General features: G+C 45.4%; 1 protein-coding gene across 1 annotated transcript in view; it reads left to right on the top strand.

Moving 5' to 3' along the window:
- rad18 (RAD18 E3 ubiquitin protein ligase) overlaps positions 1-20864 on the top strand; it is a 358590-nt gene that overhangs the window by 46875 nt on the left and 290851 nt on the right. The window contains exon 3 of the mRNA XM_086001346.1: positions 10072-10256. Within this exon, the coding sequence (XP_085857472.1) occupies positions 10072-10256 (185 nt within the window). The remainder of the gene's footprint in view (positions 1-10071; positions 10257-20864) is intronic.

Here is a 20864-nt window from a genome sequence, read left to right as displayed (position 1 = left end):
CTAAGATACAGAGACGCTTTCTAGAGCCTGCCGTGTCTGACCACAAACACTGTTGCTCAGCAACAGCTTTTAAACACTCGGCCCAGTAGCTTGGAAGCGTCTCTGAAGCTGTTGCTAAGCGACAAAGACGCTTTCCAGAGCCTGCCTGTGAAAAGAATGCTAGGAGAAAAAAAAACCTAACCAAAACGGCTGCTGATTTCTGCCGTTAGATCAAAGTTGCCGGACATTCAACTTCCGGATAGCACAAAGTTTCCTGTACTAGGTTTCATTTCATGTACTTTTCCTTTTGGTGGGTGCTCTTCTGTCCCTCTACCGTTCCGGTGAGCCAGGGTCAGTTGTCTGATCACTGTCTCCTCGGTGACCTGGGGGTCTCTCGGGTCAAACCACAGCTCAGCCTTGGCTCTGATCCGTGGCAAGCTGTTTGCCACCAGGCTTCGGAGCCAGTGGGTCAGCTCGTCCTGAGAACCCCATTACAGGCACTCTTGTATACAGGCCACAGTCGGTCTGCGAAAGCCTGTGGGGTCGCCCCTGCTAGTTGTGTTGTCCTCTCCACCCGGGAGAAAGGACTACCATCGTTCATACCCATGGCCTCCAGAACTTCATCCCGGATAGCAGCATACCCACCCTGCCCTTTTTTACTCTCCGCAGAGAGGGACTGGTAGACGTTGCCATCCAGGGAGAAAAGGAGCATTTTTGCCATCTTGGAGTCATCACACTCGTTAATGCCCGCTGCCTGTTCCACTTCCATGAAGTGGACCGAGGGCTCCCCCTTTTGGGTGAGTTTATTCAGGTGGCTTATCATAGCCCTATAAGCTATTGGGTACCATGGGGAACCACGAATTGGCTTTCAAGGAGTCCTTGACCCCCACCACTGCCGGGCGGGTCAAACTTTTGCTGCCGGACTGGGCACATCAGCCCCGACTCTGACCTTTCCTGCATTGGTTCGCCCACCCCTCCCTGCTGCCAAACCGTGTTAAAACCCAGCGCCACAGGTGGTGGTGGTGTGCACTCCCTGCCAGCCTCACAAATCGTTTGTCTCTCCTGCTGCCCAACCGGGTTGTTCCCCGGCGCCACAGGTGACGTCTGAACATTTTCCCCTTCTACTTCCAGGTCCACCTGGGCTGCACCCAGGCTTATTAGGCACACCATGCCTTTTGCCCTGGACAGAGCAAGGTTTAAACTATCGATCTGCTTCTGACAGGGGCCGTGATCTCCCGCCTCAAACCCCCTGGTGTTTGCTATCTTGTAAGCTGCCTGTACGTCTCTCAACCTCTCCTCCTGTTCTTTTATTTGCCTGGCAAGGCGGGCGTTTGCTTCTCGTAACATTAGTTCATTACTTTTTGCCTCGGTGACCTGACACCGAAAGTATTCCTGTCTGCTCCTATGCTTTTCCACTATCTGCATCTTTTCCTGGTTTTGGGCATTTAATTCTGCTAACAACCTTTCCCCTGCTAGAGCCCTTGCGTGAGACAGTTGAGCTGGTTCCCGCAGCTCTTCTGTCAGTGCCTCAATGCGTTTATCTAAAAGCTGGATCTGTCGCTGGGAGCAGACCAACCAGATGGCTTTCTCCACAGACTTTTTATGATCCTTGCTCTCAGTCCATTTGGCTGCAGCATCCATCGGACGCTCGGCGCGCAACAGACTGAGCACCCATTTCTTTGTTATATTTACTTTCTCGAACACGTAAGAGGAAATCCTCTCTTCCATCTTCGTCCTTTCCTCAAAAACAGTGTCTACTGCATTACATCCCTTTTGCCAAGCTCGTGCCGTGGTTGCCATTATGTAGGGGGTGGTGTTTGGGGTCAGCTTCACCACTGACTTATGAGCGGTTCGAATCGCTCCCACTCCCTTGGTTCTAGACCTTGGACTTATTTGGGGGTTGTGATAAAATTGCAGCAGACAACTGGTTTTGGTACAAGAAATTTGAAATTTATTTGAGAAAGAAAATACAACACAATAATCTTAACACTCTAATAAAATGGGGAAACACTTCGACATACACGAGGGAATTACAGTAGAAAAATATCTCACCCCTCCCAATCCCACCTTACTAGCTAAGTTGGACTCTAAAGGACCAGGGATAATGCTCACCAAACGCAGGAATAGTTTGTAGAGTGGAAAAACTTGGGAATCTTCGGTTTTCTTCCAAGTTGGTTTTCTTTGGTCGCGGTGGCCCAATATTACCCGGTTGGCTGATGGTAATGTTCGGTTGGTTGTTTCGTAAGGCCCTTGTTGCCGCGAGGTGTCTGATGATCACTGAAACTGTTACTCTGGTTTCTTCTTGTGTTTGAACTGTTTCCAGAGAGAGAGAACTTCTGTGATACTCCTTCGAACTGCAGAGAGTACTGCACTCGAACTTGGAACTCCCACTGCTGTGAAAACAGGCCTTTAGTTATACTAATCGGGGCCTGCTAATTAAGTTGTTTAAAGTGGTTTCGGGATGGCTTCCTGTGCTGTTGAAGTTGTTTAAAGATGTGACAAGTGGTTTCGGGATGGTTTTCCTGAGCTGTTGAGCTCTTATCTAATTGAAGTGAACTGTCCTCAAGCTTTTAGTTTCCTGTGGGGCCTGAGGTTCTTTGTAGGTTGGCGAAACAATTTGTTTTATGCATGTTTTTGGATGGGTCTTGTGAGGCTGTCCTTCCGTGGGTCTCTTGTTAGCATGTAAATTTCTTGATAGGGGCTGAGTGACGTTTTCAGTTCCCCCAGACAGTTTGACTATCTTGAAGAGGTAGATCCCAAATTCTGCAACAGCCTTTTCCCGAACCATGCCTGAACATGTCCTTTTAAAATGCCAAGTCTGTTTTTGACCTTGAGACTCCTTGCTAGGCCCAACATGCCCTTTTATCACTCCTGAAGCTTTTAGCAAGGGTCCAAAGTCATCTTAATAGGGTTATCCTTTTCGTTTTGGGGGATCTGTTAATTTTGAGAATCTTACATAGCGTACTATGCCATGTGTGGTCACTCTAGCGTATTATGCCATGATGTCATGTGTGGTCACTCCAGCGTACTGGGCCATGATGCCATGTGTGGTCACCCTAGCGCACTGGGCCATGATGCCATGTGTGGCCACTCTAACGTACTGTGCCATGATGCCATGTGTGGTCACTCTAGCGTACTGTGCCATGATGCCATGTGTGGTCACTAGCATATTGTGCCATGATGTCATGTGTGGTCACTCTAGCGTACTGGGCCATGATGTCAAGTTTGGCCTCTCACGCGTACTATGCCATGATGTCATGTGTGGTCATTCTAGCTTACTGGGCCATGTGTGGTCACAAAGCGTACTATGCCATGTGTGGTCAATCTAGCGTACTGTGCCATGATGTCATGTGTGATCACTCTAGCGTACTGTGCCGTGTGTGGTCACGCTAGCGTACTGTGCCATGATGTCATGTGTGGTCACTCTAGCGTACTGGGCCATGATGCCATGTGTGGTCACTCTAGCGTACTGGGCCATGATGCCATGTGTGGTCACTCTAGCGTACTGGGCCATGATGCCATGTGTGGTCACTCTAGCGCATTGGGCCATGATGCCATGTGTGACCACTCTAGCGTACTGGGCCATGTGTGATCACTCTAGCATACTATGCCATGATGCCGTGTGTGGCCACTCTAGCGTACTGGGTCATGATGCCATGTGTGACCACTCTAGCGTACTGGGCCATGTGTGGTCACTCTAGCGTACTGGGCCATGATGCCATGTGTGGCCACTCTAGCGTACTGGGCCATGATGCCATGTGTGGCCACTCTAGCGTAGTATGCCATGATGCCATGTGTGACCACTCTAGCGTACTGGGCCATGTGTGGTCACTCTTACGTACTATGCCATGTGTGGCCACTCTAGCATACTGGGCCATGTGTGTTCACTCTAGTGTACGATGCCATGTGTGGGCACTCTAGCGTACTGTGCCATGTGTGGTCACTCTAGCGTATTATGCCATGATGCCATGTGTGGCCACTCTAGCATACTGGGCCATGTGTGGTCACTCTAGCGTACGATGCCATGTGTGGGCACTCTAGCGTACTGTGCCATGTGTGGTCACTCTAGCGTACTGAGCCATGATGCCATGTGTGGTCATTCTAACGTACAGTGCCATGTGTGGTCACTCTAGTGTACTGTGCCATGTGTGGTCATTCTAATGTACTGTGCCATGTGTGGTCACTCTAGTGTACTGTGCCATGTGTGGTTGCTCTAGTGTACTGTGCCATGTGTGGTCGCTCTGGTGTACTGTGCCATGTGTGGTCGCCCTAGTGTACTGTGCCATGTGTGGTCGCTCTAGTGCACTGTGCCATGATGCCATTTGTAGCTGCTCCTGCGTACTGTGCCATGATGCTATATCTCTTATGCAATACTTTGTCTTCATTTTTATGGCTTGTGGTACATTATTCATTTTGAAGCTGTGACAGTGCTGGGATTGTTGAAATTTGTTGAATCGATAAATGAAAGTTCCAGAAAATAGAGAAATGCAGTGGAAAAAAGTTGCAATATTTCTGTTTAATATCTGAAGCTACAGCTTCACTTGTTGTGCAGTTTTGGATATAGTGGCCTAGAAATTGAGTTTTGGCTTAGCCAGGGCTTTAGCGCCGGAAGTTAGTGCCGGCGCTAAGTCCCCCTGCGCGCGCCAAAAATTCAGCGGCGCCGCGCCCAAACGGCTGCCGGCGCTACTGAAGGGTCTTAGCGCCTGGAAAAGGGCGCTAACTGCCGTTTCGCGCCACAATTCCGGCGCTGCGGCACCCGATGCGGTGCGGCAGGCTGGGGAAGTGCAGGCCTCCTCCTTCCGTTAAGGAGGAGCTGCCTGCACCCGGCCGCGGCCCGCGCAAATCTCCTCAAAAATGAGCCCGGCACCTCGGACAAGTGCCGGGCTTGCATCTGTTCCGGGGGGGGGGGGGGGGGAGAAGTCCGGGGAGGGAGCTGCGGGCAGGCGGCCGGCGGGAAAGCGGCCGGCCGCCGCGCCTCCTTAAAGCGCCGGCGCAGACTCCGGCAGCACTCGTTTGCCGGAGTCTTAGTTGCGGCTGCCACGGGCGAGGCGGCCGCAACTGAATTTCGGCGCTGGGGCCCGTCAGCATGGCAACCGGGACGCTGCGCACACCGATGACGTCATCGGTGCCGGCGCAGCGCTACCGGTCTACCGCGGCGGAAGGGCCCCAGGCAATTTCGGCGCCGGCGCCAATTGCAGCGCTAGGCCCTCTAGCGCCGCAAAATCGGCGCTAAGGGCACTCAATTTCTAGGCCAGTGCATCTTACAGATGGATCCTTGATGCTTGGTCTCCATCTGTATGAAAATCTAAGGATCAACTGGATCCATCTCCCAGTTATGCAGTACTTATAACAAAGGTTGACTAATGATGCTGTGCCATTGCATTGTAGGGACCCACTCCACTAGTTTGCGGACTCAGTCCTGTGAAGGTTACGCATCTGACCGAGGAAAGGCACGTTAAACTCGGTTAATTTGGACTAGTACAGGGCCCACTTTTGTGGATCCGCAAGCAGCTGGCTAAGAGCTTCATTGGCACAGGCATCAGGGAGATGTGAGCAGACCAAATTGGGTGAGGAAAAAGTAGAAGAATGCTACTCTCACTTGAACTAAACGTAAGGTTGTGCCTAGGTCAGGCCATTGAAGCCTATTCTTCTCAATTCAAAGTCATTTAATTTAAATTATCTGATAATGCTCTTTTTTTAAGCACTAAATTTCCACTTATTTGTTCATTCAAGTTATTGGGTAATTCAATTGTTTTGTGAAAAAAAATGACTGAATTATCAGGAGTAGACAGCACAAAGAATATTGCTGGAGGGGAGATTGTGATTTATAAACTGGCAGAACCTATTTTAGCTCAACTTTTTTCATTGAACATAGAGAATCATTGTAGTTACGTTGTTGCCTCTGGGAATTTATATATCGTTAAACTGCTGTATACCAGGGGTCACAGTCTTAAGGATAAGGGATAAGCCATTTAGGACAGAGATGAGGAATTTCTTCACCCAGAGAGTGGTGAACCTGTGGAATTCTCTACCACAGAAGGCCGTTGAGGCCAATTCATTAAATATATTCAAGAAGGAGTTAGATATATTTCTTAAGACTAAAGGGATCAAGGGATATGGGGAGAAGGCAGGGACAGGGTACTGAGTTTGGATGATCAGCCATGATCTCATTGAATGGTGGAGCAGGCTCGAGGGGCCGAATGGCCTACTCCTGCTCCTATCTTCTATGTTTCTATGCATTTGCAGACTTTGGTCAGATAATGAAACTATATTCAGTTTGATGAAAAAATATGCACTTGGAATAAACCCTGACCTTCACCATCCCCCTTTGTGCAATTTCTTGAAGTATGACCAGTTCAATTAAGCAACTAAGTGCTATTTATGTCAGTTCTGATGACGTGGAACATTTCCCCAGTTACATCCTGCATCTACAGGTCTTATTTTCTAGTTTGTTCCTCCATCACCTTCTCTGTGTCTTTTGAAAGGATCAGGCTAGTTCAATATGTGGTGCAGCTGCATTCGGACCTGAGTTGCTGTCAGCATCCTTCATTTGTATTTTTTGCTGTTCTTTTCTCTTCCCCCCCCCCCCACCCTCACCAGCAATATGCACATTTTCCTTTTACAGTGGAACTCCTACTATCTGCCATAATGGAAGGGCCCACCTCTCCTGGTAGATAATAAAATTGGGTAATCATTGAGAGCCCCCAGTTTTTAATCTTAGACATAGTACACAAAAACCTAGGCATGGAAATAGAGGTTTACAGATCAGAAGAAGGTTATTTGGCCCATTGTGTCTGTGCCGACTCTTGGCTAGAACAATCAGAAACTAATCCCACTGCACAGCTCTCTCTCCATAGTTGTGTAACTTCCTCCATTTAAAATGGGGGCTTGTAGCAGTTCGTGTTCACCTAGGTGGGTATCGGACGAATGACTACTTAATAATCGAGTTCGACTTTAGGAGAACAATCTAGAAGTTGTTTATTTACAAGAACAGATGACATACAGCAGGTAAGGTGGCTGGATGCAGGAGCACTGTGAAATAGGTCTTTCCCCAGCGGGGACGCCATGAGGACTGAGTCCGCAGTCCTCTGGATAGCGTGATGACGTCATCACGCTCGGCTGTGTTTTCCCGCACTTTGGGCGTCACGTGACCGCGTCGTGACATCAGCGCGTTCGCCCGCGCTTGGGGCAGTCACATGACCCGCGTCGACGCGTCTACCCGGCACTGAGGCTGGCCGTTGCGGCCGAAGTTGCAAGCGCAAGAGGCACCCGGCACTGAGGCTGGCCGTTGCGACCGAAGTCGCGGGAGTGGGAGAGGCACCTGGCACTGTGGCTGGCCGTTGCGACCGTCGAGGGAGCGGACGGCCGAACTAGGCCGGCGGCCGACGCGTTTACGTGTGTCACGTGATACGTGACGTGACGTCAGCACGCTAGGGCGCGTCTTAAAGGGGCAATGGCCCAAACAGGTAAGTTAAAGGGGCAACGGCCCAAACAGGTAAGTAATATACATACAGTTAGGTTAAAGTGAATTATGTACATTATATATGTAAGGGACACCCGGTGATACCGCCACAGTCTAGTATAATTCAGTATAAATATCGTGAATTTAATCTTTCTTGGGCTGAGTTCAATTTATGCAGCCCAGGATCGTTTTTAGCAGGCTGTGCAGGGTGGTGACACCTAACACATGGCTTTGTCCCGCGGAAGTTCTGATGAAATAATCGAGAAAGCAAGTAATGCAGATTCCAGTGAACCCATTGCTCAGTATCAGTACCTTCTGTGACTTTGCTGGAAGAGGGCTGGTGAGCAGCTCAGATTGCTTTCTGACAAAGACAGCTGAAGTGTTACTTTTCCTGCGATGTAATTGGATACAGCATGACAGCTATTGGCTGGTGATACAGCATGACAGCTATTGGCTGGTGAGGTTGTGGAGTTCATCTTGATTGCAGCAGTGGCATTGTGGAGTGAGCTCCTTAATTGACAGGAAAGGGTTGTCCCAATTCCCTTTGTTCATCGTGCTTGGATAGATCCTGAAGCGCATTGCACTTAATTTAGTTTCTGAGGTGATTTAATGATCTAAGTGCTCTGTTGGTTTGATCACATTTTCAAAGTAATATTTGTAGCATTTAGTTAGTGGAAATTCATACTATTTTGATAACTGGCAATATTTCTAGAAATGTTTTTTCATAAAAGTAAGTTAGGTGTTTTAAACTTTAATTTTTATTTACTTGGCTAGATGTAATGTTGGTTGGAGGAGCCATGCTGCAGGTAAATGTACCAAAAACACTCCAGCTGAGTAGGATCATGGGAACAGAAGTAGGCCATTCAACCCCTCAGGCCTGCTCCGCAAATTCAGTTAGATCACGGCTGATTTGTACCTCAACTCCATTTACCCGCCTTAGCTCCATATCCCTTGATACTCTTAGCTAACAACTCTATCCATCTCAGCCTTGAAAGCTACAATTAACCCAGCATCCACGACCTATTGGGGGAGATAATTCCAGATTTCCACTATCCTTTTTGTGAAAAAGTGCTTTTTGATTTCCTTCCTAAATGGGCATGCTCTAATTTTAACATTGTGTTCCCTTGTTCTTGATTCCCCATTAGAGGACAGTTTCTCTGTATCTACTCTATCAAATACTTTTAACATTTTAAACACCTCGATCAGATCACCCGTCAATCTTCTATATTCAAGGGAATACAAGCCAGGTTTATGCAACCTGTCTTCATAATTTAACCCTTTAAGCCCTTGGTATTATTCTGGTGAATCTGTGCTGCACCTTTTCCAAGGCCAATATATCTTTCCTGAGGTGCGGTGCTCAAAACTGAATGCAGTACTCCAAGTGGGGTCTGAGCAAGGCTGAAGCATAACCTCCTCCCTTTTATGATCTAGCCCCTTTATCCCCACTCTCTGTCTCCTACCTCCCAACCATTTTCCAACGCAAGTCAAAAAGCTACTTCCAATTGGCGTGTTTTCAGCTGCCCCTTTAACCTGCTCTTCAATCCTGATGGTGAAGCTGCCCTGCACCATCAATGGAATAAAAAACACAAGATGTTTGAAATGCAAAAAAAGTCCATCAGCATCTGAACTAAAAAAAGGGACAGATTTACAATTCAGGTAGAGCCCCCTTTTGGGAATACGGCGTCTCTGACACAGGATCTCCACAGAAACGTTAATCTGCCCTGTCTTTTCTCTTTCAGCTGCTTGTTGGACATGCTTTGTATTTTCTGCATTTTCTGTTTTTATTTCAGATTTCCAGAATGCAAAGTTAAAATTTTTATTCTCTGCATGAATGAATGGGGAAATAAGTCAACTTTTCAAAGTGGCTCTGCTTTGTAACTGAGGTATATGTTTCATGTAGAAACAATTTTTTTTAAATGTTTACTACTGTTAATTTGGATCCATTGCAAGGTTTTTCGGGAGGTGTGGATTTATTGCTATTTTACCTTTCTTTCCTCATCGTATTTTTGCCACTATTTGCCACATTTTACATGCATGTGTATCATAGAATCATACAGCACAGAAGTAGGCCATTTGGCCCATTCTGCCTGTGCCAATTAGTCCCACTCCCGTGTTCCTTCCTTATAGCTCTGCAAATTTCTCCTTTTTAGGCATATATCCAAGTCCCTTTTGAAAGTTACTATTGAATCTGCTTCCACCACCTTTTCAGGCAGTGCATTCCAGATCATAACAACTTGCTGAGTAAAAAAAATTCTCCTCATCTTCCCCCCCCCCCCCCCCTAGCTTTTTTGCCAATTTTCTTTAATCTGTGTCCTCTGGTTACTGACTATCCTTCCAGTAGAAACAGTTTCTCTCTATCTACTCTGTCAAAACCCCTCATAATTTTGAACAACACTATTAAATCTGCCCTTAACCTTCTTTGCTCTAAGGAGAAAAATCCCATCTTCTCTCATCTCTCCACATAACTGAAACCCCTCATCCCTTTGTCATACAATTTGTTTTTTGTTTCTACACATAACCAATTAAAAAAAAGGAAGTATATTTGTCAGATATTGCTGTGCACAAGCCCACCTCATTCTGGGGAATGATAATGAAGAAGATGTGTCCTCTTGTTTGTTTTTCCATTCAAGCTCTGTGAACAAAAGGAAACTGCTGCCTAAGCTAGTTTATAATCTGCTTTCTGACCGGGATTTGAGGAAGAAGTTGAAGGAATGTGGGCTGTCAACTCAAGGCACCAAAGCACAGCTGATTAAACGACACCAAGGGTTCATACAAATGTACAACTCACAATGTGACTCCTTAAACCCCAGATCAGGTGAGCAAGACCCTTTTATTTGCCAGAAGTAAAACACATGGTACATGCAAGTTCTTTCTTTCTGAAAATTTGTCCCTAATGTTTGTATGTATTTAAAGTGAGGAAAGCACAAACAACCCCCTCCCCTACCAAAAAGAAGTTAATCTAATGCAAAAGAATATTAGAATTAAAAGACAAAAGTTTACAGTGTAGCTTGCCACTAACTCATCTTCTCATCGTATCCCTCAATCTGTATTGTCTCCAATCATCTCTTGAACCTATCTATACCCGGCTGTTTGCTAGTAATGTATTTCACAATTCTGTTTTCCTTTGGGTAAAACAGTTCTGCTCCTAGCTTCCTAAATTATGACTTGTGACCGCCTGATGCTTCAACTGTATGATTAACAATCCATTTGAAAGTGGCAGCTCCACAGCCCTTCCAGTCAGACACTCAGAACAGCAGGTAAACCGACACAGTAACCAGGATTTTCTACTAATGCGCTCACCTCGCCATTGTTTTCCTGTACATTAAACTGAATTGGGGGGGGGAGGGATCATAGGCTGATGAGCATGTAAGTGGAAAACCTAAACCAATGCCGTAGAAATTCATGGACATCATTATGTTGCATGGAAACATTTAAGTAATTTTAGTGTGCGTGGGGCAAGGTGAACCAGGCTGTACCTAGTAGACACTCTGGTTTCTTGTGAAACTCAGTGCACTGTTGTTTATGCCAAGCGTGTCCACAGCCCTCTTAATCCATGGCAATCCAGCCCTTGAAGCCCTATTTTGCGCTCATATTTCTTACTGGTTTACCCTGGAGACTTGGAAAGGGTTGTTGCCTCATAAATCCTAAATGAGAACTAAGATCTGCTAGTGTCCGCAACTTGAGATATGTGCAGATTGATGGGAACGTGGATTTAAACCTTCTGAGTGGTCCTTGAGCTTTGACTTGTGTTTAAATTAAATACAAACTGGTACGTTAAAGGCGCGATATAAATGCAAGTTGTTGTTTGATACGTGAATCCCAACCTTCAAGGAAAACAAATCTCTATGCACACCGGGAATCCTGCTGTTGCTGAATTGGAGCATCACAAATACAGCAAGACAGATTATGGCTCCAGCTGCTTCTGTTCTTGTTCTTATTTTGAGTTAGACGTTTAGTTATTACCCGCATTTTATGTCTGCATATTTCCCTGAGGAACAATAAGAAAAGGCATTGATGGACTCTTGGGATACCTGTATCCAGCCAATTTAAATAGCAGAAGAGAAACAGTTCTACCTGTGACTTTTGTTTTTTGCATATGGTTTACTTCATTCATACTCGTCTCTAACACAAGTCTCTGGAAGTTGAACATAGCTACATTAGAAACAGTTAAAAATATTTACTGGTAACCTTGTTGGCATTCAAGTGGGATGGCAAGTTTTAATATTTTATGGGCCTTATGGCATGTGATATTTCAGACGATCCTGCACTTCAGGTCTTGTTTTTGCTCATGGAAATGTAGGAAAATTGGGTCTCGGGAGGAATGAACTATTGAAACAACAAAGCATTAAAGCACTGACTGAAGCCTCTGCAGTTGATACCTCTGGGTGTACAATCAATTTACACCAATATTTTTTTCCAACAACTTTCAATCACACAGACGCCCAACCTGTATAATTAAACAATTCGAGCTTTTGCAAAATATAGTGGATTAAATGTTTCCTTCTCTGAGTTGCAATGGTGGCTCCACTTGTTTTTTTTCACCCACTGAAAATGGAACTGTGAATATTTCTGCCCAAGAGCCCAGTCATATACTTTACAAAAGTCATAACGGAGGTGACCTACGTTGACTCCTGCTTCTCAGCGTGGAAGAAAAATCACTTAATCTTCTGCTTTGCTCTGCATTCCTGAAGTTGGGCATTACATTTGTGAGCTCTGCCTGCTACACTGTGGGGGTTGAGGATGGCATAGGTGATCCAGGATCATCCTCAATAAATCGGAAGACTTAATTATATTTGTATAGCACCTTCAGGATTGGAAAACGTCCCAAAGCGCTTCATAGCAGTTAATCATCCAAAAATTGATGACGTGCCAAAGATGGAGATATTAAGGGGGGTGGGGGGTAACTAAAAGCTTTGTGAAAGAGGTAGGTTTTAAGGAGGGTCTTAAACGAAGAGAGTGAAGTGGCGAGAGGTTTAGAGAGATAATTCAGGAGCATAGGGCCAGGGAATTGGTGGCGAAGAGGAGATTGCAGAATTTGTGATCAAAGAGATGCTTTTGAGGAGGCGTTTGACGATGGGAAGAGAGGGTTATGGAGAGAATTTGCGTGCTAGGTTGTGATAGCTGAAGGCTGTGCCATCAGTAATGGAGCAAGGGAGATGGAAACACTGGGTCTGTGTCCGAACAGTGGAAAGTGTGAGCTGAGATGTAAGGCTGAGGGGGTTTCAGCAACAGGGATGGGGAAAAGCAATAGAGAGGTTTGTAAGTGAAGATGAGCATTTTCTCACTCAATGCATTCAAGGGTAGGATGCTAGTGGAGGTTGGTGAAGGTGGGGATGATAATTGAGCAGTACTTAGTATTGCTGATGATACAAAGCTGGGTGGGAATGTAAGTTGTGAAGAGGATGCAAGGAGGCTTCAAGGGGCTAAGTAAGTGGGAAAGTACATGGCAAATGGAATATAATGTGGAGAAATGTGAAATTATGCACTTTGGTAGGAAAAATAGAAAAGCAGGGTATTTTTTAAATGGTGAGAGATTGGGAAATGTTGGTGTTCAGATGGACCTGGGTGTCCTTGTACACGAATTGCTGAAAGTTAACCTGCAGGTAAAGCAAGCAATTAGGAAAGCAAATGGTATGTTGGCCTTTATTACAAGAGGATTTGAGTATAAGAGTGAAGACATCTTACTGCAATTATATAGGGCTCTGGTGAGACCACACCTAGACTATTGTGTATAGTTTTGGTCTCCTTACCTAAGGAAGGATATACTTGCCATGGAGTGAATGCAACGAAGATTTACCAGACTGGTTCCTGGGATGGGGGGATTGTTCTACGAGGAGAGATTGAGTAGACTAGGCCTACATTCTCTGGAGTTTAGAGGAATGAGAGGTGATCTCATTTAAACATACAAAATTCTTACAGGGCTTGACAGGGTAGATGCTGGGAGGATGTTTCCCCTGGCTGGGATTAGTCTAGAACCAGGGGTCAGAGTCTCAGAATAAGGGGTCGGCCATTTAGGACTGAGATGAGGAGAAATGAGGAGAAATTTCTTCATTCAGAGGGTGGTGAATCTTTGGAATTCTCTACCCCAGAGGACTGTGGATGCTCAGTCGTTGAGTATATTCAAGACAGAGATCAATAGATTTTTGAATATTAAGGGAATCAAGAGATATGGGGATAGTGCAAGAAAGTGGAGATGAGGTAGAAGATCAGCCACGATCTTATTGAATGGCAGAGCAGGCTCGAAGGGCCAAATTCTTATGTTCTTCTGGATGAGATGCAGGTGTTGAACTTTAAGGTAAACTTTCATGCTCAGAATTTTTAGTCAAGAAGCAAACTGGGGAAGGTGTTGTAAAGTAGAATAATAATTAATTTTAGTGAATCCATCCCCGTACACTGAACTACTGGGTGAGCGACTGATTACAGTGTGGCACAGTAGATAGCAATTGGCTCAGTTTTTGCACTGTCTGGCCTCAGATAATGAATATGTTGCATTAATGCCCGTAAAGGGTCATTGTAGCAAATTCGATTGTGCAGGATTTTATTTTTGTGTAGAATATTGCTGCAAGATTAAATTCAGAATTTTTTCTCAACACTAAACAAGCAGCTTGAAAGTTCATTTAAATGTGCACTCCTGTTCCTCCTGGCCCCACAAAAATGATTTTAAAAGTTATCTTTTTGGTCCTCTCTGGCTGTACTGCCACAGGACCTTGATTTGCATATTGAAAGAGCCTATTGCCTGAAACAGGTGGGCGTTTTGGGCACCCAGCGGTCTGGTCCTTTCAGGATGACATCAGCTGGATCGGGAAAGGAACGGTAAGTTTTTCAGGCCGTTACCGCCCCATTTCTGCCTGGTGGGGCCACTGACAGTCTCCTCCATGTCTCATCTTGGTAAAGTGCCATTTTAGTCCACTCTCCGCAAAGAGAGGAGAATTCACGTGGCAGCACATGATGCAATGCATTAGCTAGCATGTAGGCAAAGGTTCTCGATTACAGTTCCTGGGTCAAGCTACCATTTATCTAGATATTGGATGAGACGTTAAACTGAGGTCCTGTCTGTCCTCTCAGGTGGATGTAAAAGATCTCATGGCACCATTTCAAAGAAGTATAGGAGAGTTCTCCCCAGTGTCCAGGCCAATATTTATCCCTCCACCAATATCAACAAAAAACAGATTATCTGGTCATTATCACATTACTATTTGTGGGACCTTGTTGTTTGTGGGATCTTGTTGTGCACAAATTGGCTGCCACGTTTCCTACATTGCAAGGTGTTATATAAATGTAAGTTCTTTCTTTGTTCATAGTTAGCCAGTGATCCCAGAAGCAAAAGTGTACATGCAGGAATCAGGTGAGGACAGGATTGGGCTCGGCTGTAATATCTGTAGCCAAACCACCTCACTGTATATGTTCGGATATCAATTCGAAGAAGAGCAGGGGAGTTCTCCCGGTGTCCTAGCCAATATTTATCCCTCCACCAATATCACCAAAAAACAGATTATCTGGTCATTATCACATTACTATTTGTGGGTCCTTGCTGTGCACAAATTGGCTACCGTGACTACACTTCAAAAGTACTTAATTTGGTGTAAAACGCTATGGGGACATCCTGAGGTCATGAAAGGCGCTATATAAATGCAAGGCTTTGTTTTTTATCGGGCGGAAAAAGATGCACTCTGGATCATGGGGGACTGGAGGTCTGCTTATGGTGCGACCAATGATGCCGAGGGAATAGCTAATGCACAAATCTGAAATTGTAACAATCATCAGCAAGGCCACCAGCGTGTGGTTTTCTCAGAAAAACAAACATGTGGAATACATTCCCATAATTTCATGTAATAAAAATGGAATTTGTCTCAGTCACCAGAAACCAGTGGCTTTAATTATAAGCGGATTGAGTTGAAAAATGTGTTCCCTAAATACTTGCAAAAATTCAGGAATTCCACATAATAAAAATGGAATTTAACTTAGAATCTCAGTAAACCAGTGGTCCTGATTGTCACTTTTATACTGTGCATGGGTGGCATAGAGTCATAGAGTTATAAAGCACAGAAAGAGGCCCTTCGGCCCATCGTGTCCACGCCGGCCATCAAGCCCTATTTATTCTAATCCTATTTTCCAGCACTTGGTCCGTAGCCTTGTATGCTATGGCATTTCAAGTGCTCATCTAAATGCTTCTTGAATGTTGTGAGGGTTCCTGCCTCTACCACCCTTTCAGGCAGTGAGTTCTAGATTCCAACCACCCTCTGGGTGAAAAAGTTTTTCCTCAAATCCCCTCTAAACCTCCTGCCCCTTACCTTGAAACTATGCCCCCTGGTTATTGACCCCTCTACTAAGGGGAAAAGTTTATTTCTATCTACCCTATCTATGCCCCTCATAATTTTGTACACCTCAATCAGGTCCCCCGTCAGCCTTCTCTGCTCTAAGGAAAACACCCCCAGCCTGTTCAGTCTCTCTTCATAGCTGAAGCGCTCCAGCTCAGGTAACGTCCTGGTGAATCTCCTCTGCACCCTCTCCATTGTAATCACATCCTTCCTATAGTGTGGCGACCAGAACTGCACACAGTATTCCAGCTGTGGCATAACTAGCGTTTTGTACAGCTCCAATATAACCTCCCTGCTCTTATATTCTATGCCTCGGCTAATGAAGGCAAGTATCCCATATGCCTTTTTAACCACCTTATCTACCTGCCCTGCTACCTTCAGGGATCTATGTACATGCACACCAAGGTCCCTCTGATCCTCTGTCCTTCCTAGGGTCCTACCATTCATTGTGTATTCCCTTGCTTTGTTAGTCCTCCCAAAATGCATCACCTCACACTTTTTAGGGTTAAATTCCATTTGCCACTGTTCTGCCCATCTGACCAACCCGTCTATATCGTCCTGTAGCCTGAGGCTTCCCTCCTCGCTATTTACCACTCCACCAATTTTTGTGTCATCTGCGAACTTACTGATCATACCTCCTACATTCATATCTAAATCATTAATGTACACTACAAACAGCAAAGGACCCAACGCCGATCCCTGCGGTACACCACTGGACACAGGCTTCCAGTCACAAAAACAACCTTCGACCATCACCCTCTGCCTCTTGCCACTAAGCCAATTTTGGATCCACTGTGCCAAATTGTCCTGGATCCCATGGGCTCTTACCTTCTTGACTAGTCTCCCATGTGGGACTTTGTCAAAAGCCTTACTGAAGTCCATGTAGACTACATCAACTGCACTACCCTCATCCACACACCTAGTCAGCCCCTCTAAAAATGCAATCAAATTTGTTAGACATGATCTCCCCCTGACAAAGCATTGCTGACTATCCGTGATTAATCCTTGCCTCTCCAAGTGGAGACTAATTCTGTCCCTCAGCATTTTTTCCAATAGTTTCCCTACCACTGATGTTAGGCTCACTTGCCTGTAATTCCCTGGTTTATCCCTATTACCCTTCTTGAATAATGGCACTACGTTAGCTGTCCTCCAGTCCTCTGCCACCTCCCCTGTGGCCAGAGAGGTTCTGAAAATTTGTGTCAGAACCCCTGCAATCTCCTCCCTTGCCTCACACAGCAGCTTGGGATACATCTCGTCTGGGCCTGGGGATTTATCCACTTTTAAGCCCGCTAAAACCGCTAGTACCTCCTCCCTCTCAATACTAATTTGTTCAAGTATATCACAATCCCCCTGCCTGATTTTTGTGCCTACATTGTCCTTCTCCATCGTGAACACAGATGCAAAATATTCATTTAAAACCTCGCCCACATCTTCCGGCTCTACACACAGATTGCCACTTTGGTCCCTAATAGGCCCTACTCTTTCTCTGGTTATCCTCTTGCCCTTAATATACTTATAAAACACCTTGGGATTTTCCTTTATTTTGCCCGCCAGTGTTTTTTCATGCCCCCTCTTCGCTCTCCTAATTTCTTTTTTAAGTACCCCCCTGCACTTTCTATACTCCTCTAGGGCTTCCACTGTTTTTAGTCCTTTGTATCTGCCAAAAGCCTCCCTTTTGTCCCCCAATCCATTCTTGTATATCCCTTGACATCCAGGGTTCTCTGGGCTTGTTGGTCCCACCCTTGACCTTTACGGGAACATGTTGGTGTTGTACTCTCTATTTCCTTTCTGAAAGACTCCCACTGCTCTGATGTGGATTTTCCTACAAGTAGCTGATCCCAATCCACTTTGGCCAGATCCTGCCTTATCATATTAAAATTGGCCTTCCCCTAATTTAGCACCTTTATTTCCGGTCCATCTTTGTCCTTTTCTATGACTACCTTAAATGGTCACTGTCACCAAAATGCTCTCCTACTGACACTTCTACCACTTGCCCGGCTACATTCCCTAGAATTAGGTCCAGTACCGCCCCCTCTCTTGTAGGACTTTCTGCATGCTGGCTCATGCTGGGTGTGTGAGATAGAGAGCGAGCGAGCACACCTGGTACTTCTGTCTTCATACTATATAAGGTTTTCAGTTTGTAACTTGGGTGTGAACAATAGTTTTACTGCTCACATACCTGGAAATTCTATGTGCCCCAATGGGAAGGGAAGGCTCACTATAATTAATCACATGTTAACTTTGCAACTCCCTCTTCCTCCACATTTGTATCTGTTAACTACCACAGCAAACACAGAGGGCAACTAAAAATGCACAATGCCATGGGTTGTAGGGCTTTCAATTTAGGTGGGTGATAAAAAAGTGCCAACATAGGCCATGATTGCAAGGGGGAAACGTCACCGCACTTGGACTTGCTTATGAGTTGTGAGTGATATATTCTCCCTCAAACCATAGAATCAATTCTCGTGTATATTCAGATAAGTTGAATCTGTGCTACTGTTTCTTGCTGCTGTTTACTGGGTCATCGTGATGACCATACTTTGAGTTAGAAGTAATCTCACTGGATCTACAGAAATCCCAACTTCCCAGCACCGCTTACTTTTGTTTCCTTGCCATTTTTCTCCCTCCTGCTCCTGAAGGCGTTGACATATGCTGGGTTATGCATCCATAGACACCAGACACCCTCTAGTACTTGGTCTAAGAGACCATTCTTCATGTGTAATCCTGGGCTATAGTCCAACAGCTTTATTTGCAATCACAAGCTTTCGGAGCGCTGCTCCTTCGTCAGGTGACTTCCTACATTTATCCACCCCAGTCCAACACCGGCATCTCCACATCAATCCTGGGTAATAAGTGTAGACAGGCTAATCAACTATGGTGAACACCAGAGGGAAACATAGGTAGGATTGATTGGGGAATGGCACTCAAAGGGTTGACGGTGGATAGGCAATGGCAAACATTCAGAGACCGAATGGATGAGCTACAGAATTTGTTCATTCCAGTTTGGCATAAAAATAAAACAAAAAAGGTGACTCAACCGTGGCTAACAAGGGAAATTAGGGATAGCATAAGATCCAAGAAGAGGACATATAAATTGGCTAGAAAAAGCAATAATCCTGAGGATTGGGAGCAGTTTAGGAGTCAACAAAGGAGGACAAAGGGATTAATTAAGAAAGGGAAAATAGAATATGAGAGTAAGCTAGCAGGGAACATAAAAACTGACTGTAAAAGCTTTTATAGATATGTGAAGAGAAAAAGATTGGTGAAGTCAAGCGTAGGTCCCTTACAGTCAGAATCAGGGGAATTTATAATGGGAAACAAGGAAATGGCAGACCAACTAAATACATACTTTGGTTCTGTCTTCACAAAGGAGGACACAAATAACCTCCCAGAGATGCCGGGGAACATAGGGTTTGATGAAAGGGAGGAACTGAAAGAAATCAGTATTTGTAGGGAAATGGTGTTAGGAAAATTGATGGGACTGAAGGCCGATAAATCCCCAGGGCCTGATGATCTACATCCCAGGGTACTTAAGGAAGTGGCCCTGGAGATAGTAGATACATTGCTGGTCATCTTCCAGAACTCTATAGACTCTGGAATGGTACCCATGGATTGGAGGGTAGCTAATGTTACCCCACTATTCAAAAAAGGTGGTAGAGAAAAAGCGGGGAATTATAGACCGGTAAGCCTGACATCGGTAGTGGGGAAAATGCTAGAGTCTATTATAAAAGATGTAATAGAGCACTTGGAAAGCAGTGACAGGATCGGACAAAGTCAACATGGATTTACAAAAGGTAAATCATGCTTGACTAATCTACTGGAATTTTTTGAGGATGTAACTGGTAAAATAGATAAGAGAGAACCAGTGGATGTGGTGTATTTAGACTTTCAGAAGGCTTTCGATAAGGTCCCACATAAGAGATTAGCGTGCAAAATTAAGGCACATGGGATTGGGGGCAAGGTATTGACTTGGATAGAGAACTGGTTGGCGGACAGAAAGCAAAGAGTTGGAATAAACGGGTCGTTTTCCGAGTGGCAGGCAGTGACTAGTGGGGTACCGCAAGGATCGGTCCTAGGACCCCAGCTGTTCACAATATATATTAATGATCTGGACGAGGGAATTGGATGTAATATCTCCAATTTTGCAGACGACACAAAGCTGGGTGGGAGGGTAAGCTGTGAGGAGGATGTCGTGAAACTCCAGTACGATTTGGACAGGTTGGGTGATTGGGCAGAAACATGGCAAATGCACTATAATGTGGATAAATGTGAGGTTATCCACTTTGGTGGCAAAAACAGGAAGGCAGATTATTATTTGAATGGCAATAGATTGAGAGAAGGGGAAGTGCAAAGAGACCTGGGTGTTATTGTGCACCAGTCGCTGAAGGTAAGCATGCAGGTGCAGCAGGTGGTTAAGAAGGCAAATGGTATGTTGGCCTTCGTAGCAAGAGGGTTCGAGTACAGGAAGAAGGATGTCTTGCTACAGTTGTACAGGGCCTTGGTGAGACCGCACCTTGAGTATTGTGTGCAGTTTTGGTCACCTTACCTGAGGAAGGACGTTCTTGCCATGGAGGGAGCGCAGCGAAGATTCACCAGGCTGATACCTGGGATGGCAGGAATAACGTATGAGGAGAGATTGTGTCGATTGGGCTTATACTCACTGGAGTTTAGAAGATTGAGAGGGGATCTCATCGAAACCTATAAAATTCTGTCAGGTCTGGACAGACTAGATGCAGGAAGGATGTTTCTGATGGCCGGGGAGTCCAGAACCAGGGGTCATAGTCTAAGGATAAGGGGTAAGCCATTTAGGACTGAAATGAGGAGGAATTTCTTCACCCAGAGAGTGGTGAACCTGTGGAATTCTCTGCCACAGAGGGCGGTGGAGGCCAGTTCATTAAATATATTCAAGAAAGAGTTGGATATATTTCTTGAGGCTAAAGGGATCAAGGGATATGGGGAGAAGGCAGGGACAGGGTACTGAAATTGGATGATCAGCCATGATCTCATTGAATGGCGGAGCAGGCTCGAAGGGCCGAATGGCCTACTCCTGCTCCTATCTTCTATGTCTATAGAATCTTACAGCACAGAAGGAGGCCATTTGGCCA

The sequence above is a fragment of the Somniosus microcephalus genome, chromosome 11 (assembly GCF_052327205.1).
Source record: "Somniosus microcephalus isolate GS21.2 chromosome 11, FLI_Smic_1.0, whole genome shotgun sequence".
Lineage (NCBI taxonomy): Eukaryota > Metazoa > Chordata > Chondrichthyes > Squaliformes > Somniosidae > Somniosus > Somniosus microcephalus.
Note: the sequence above shows the minus strand (reverse complement) of the source record. Positions and strands in the feature narration are given on the sequence as shown.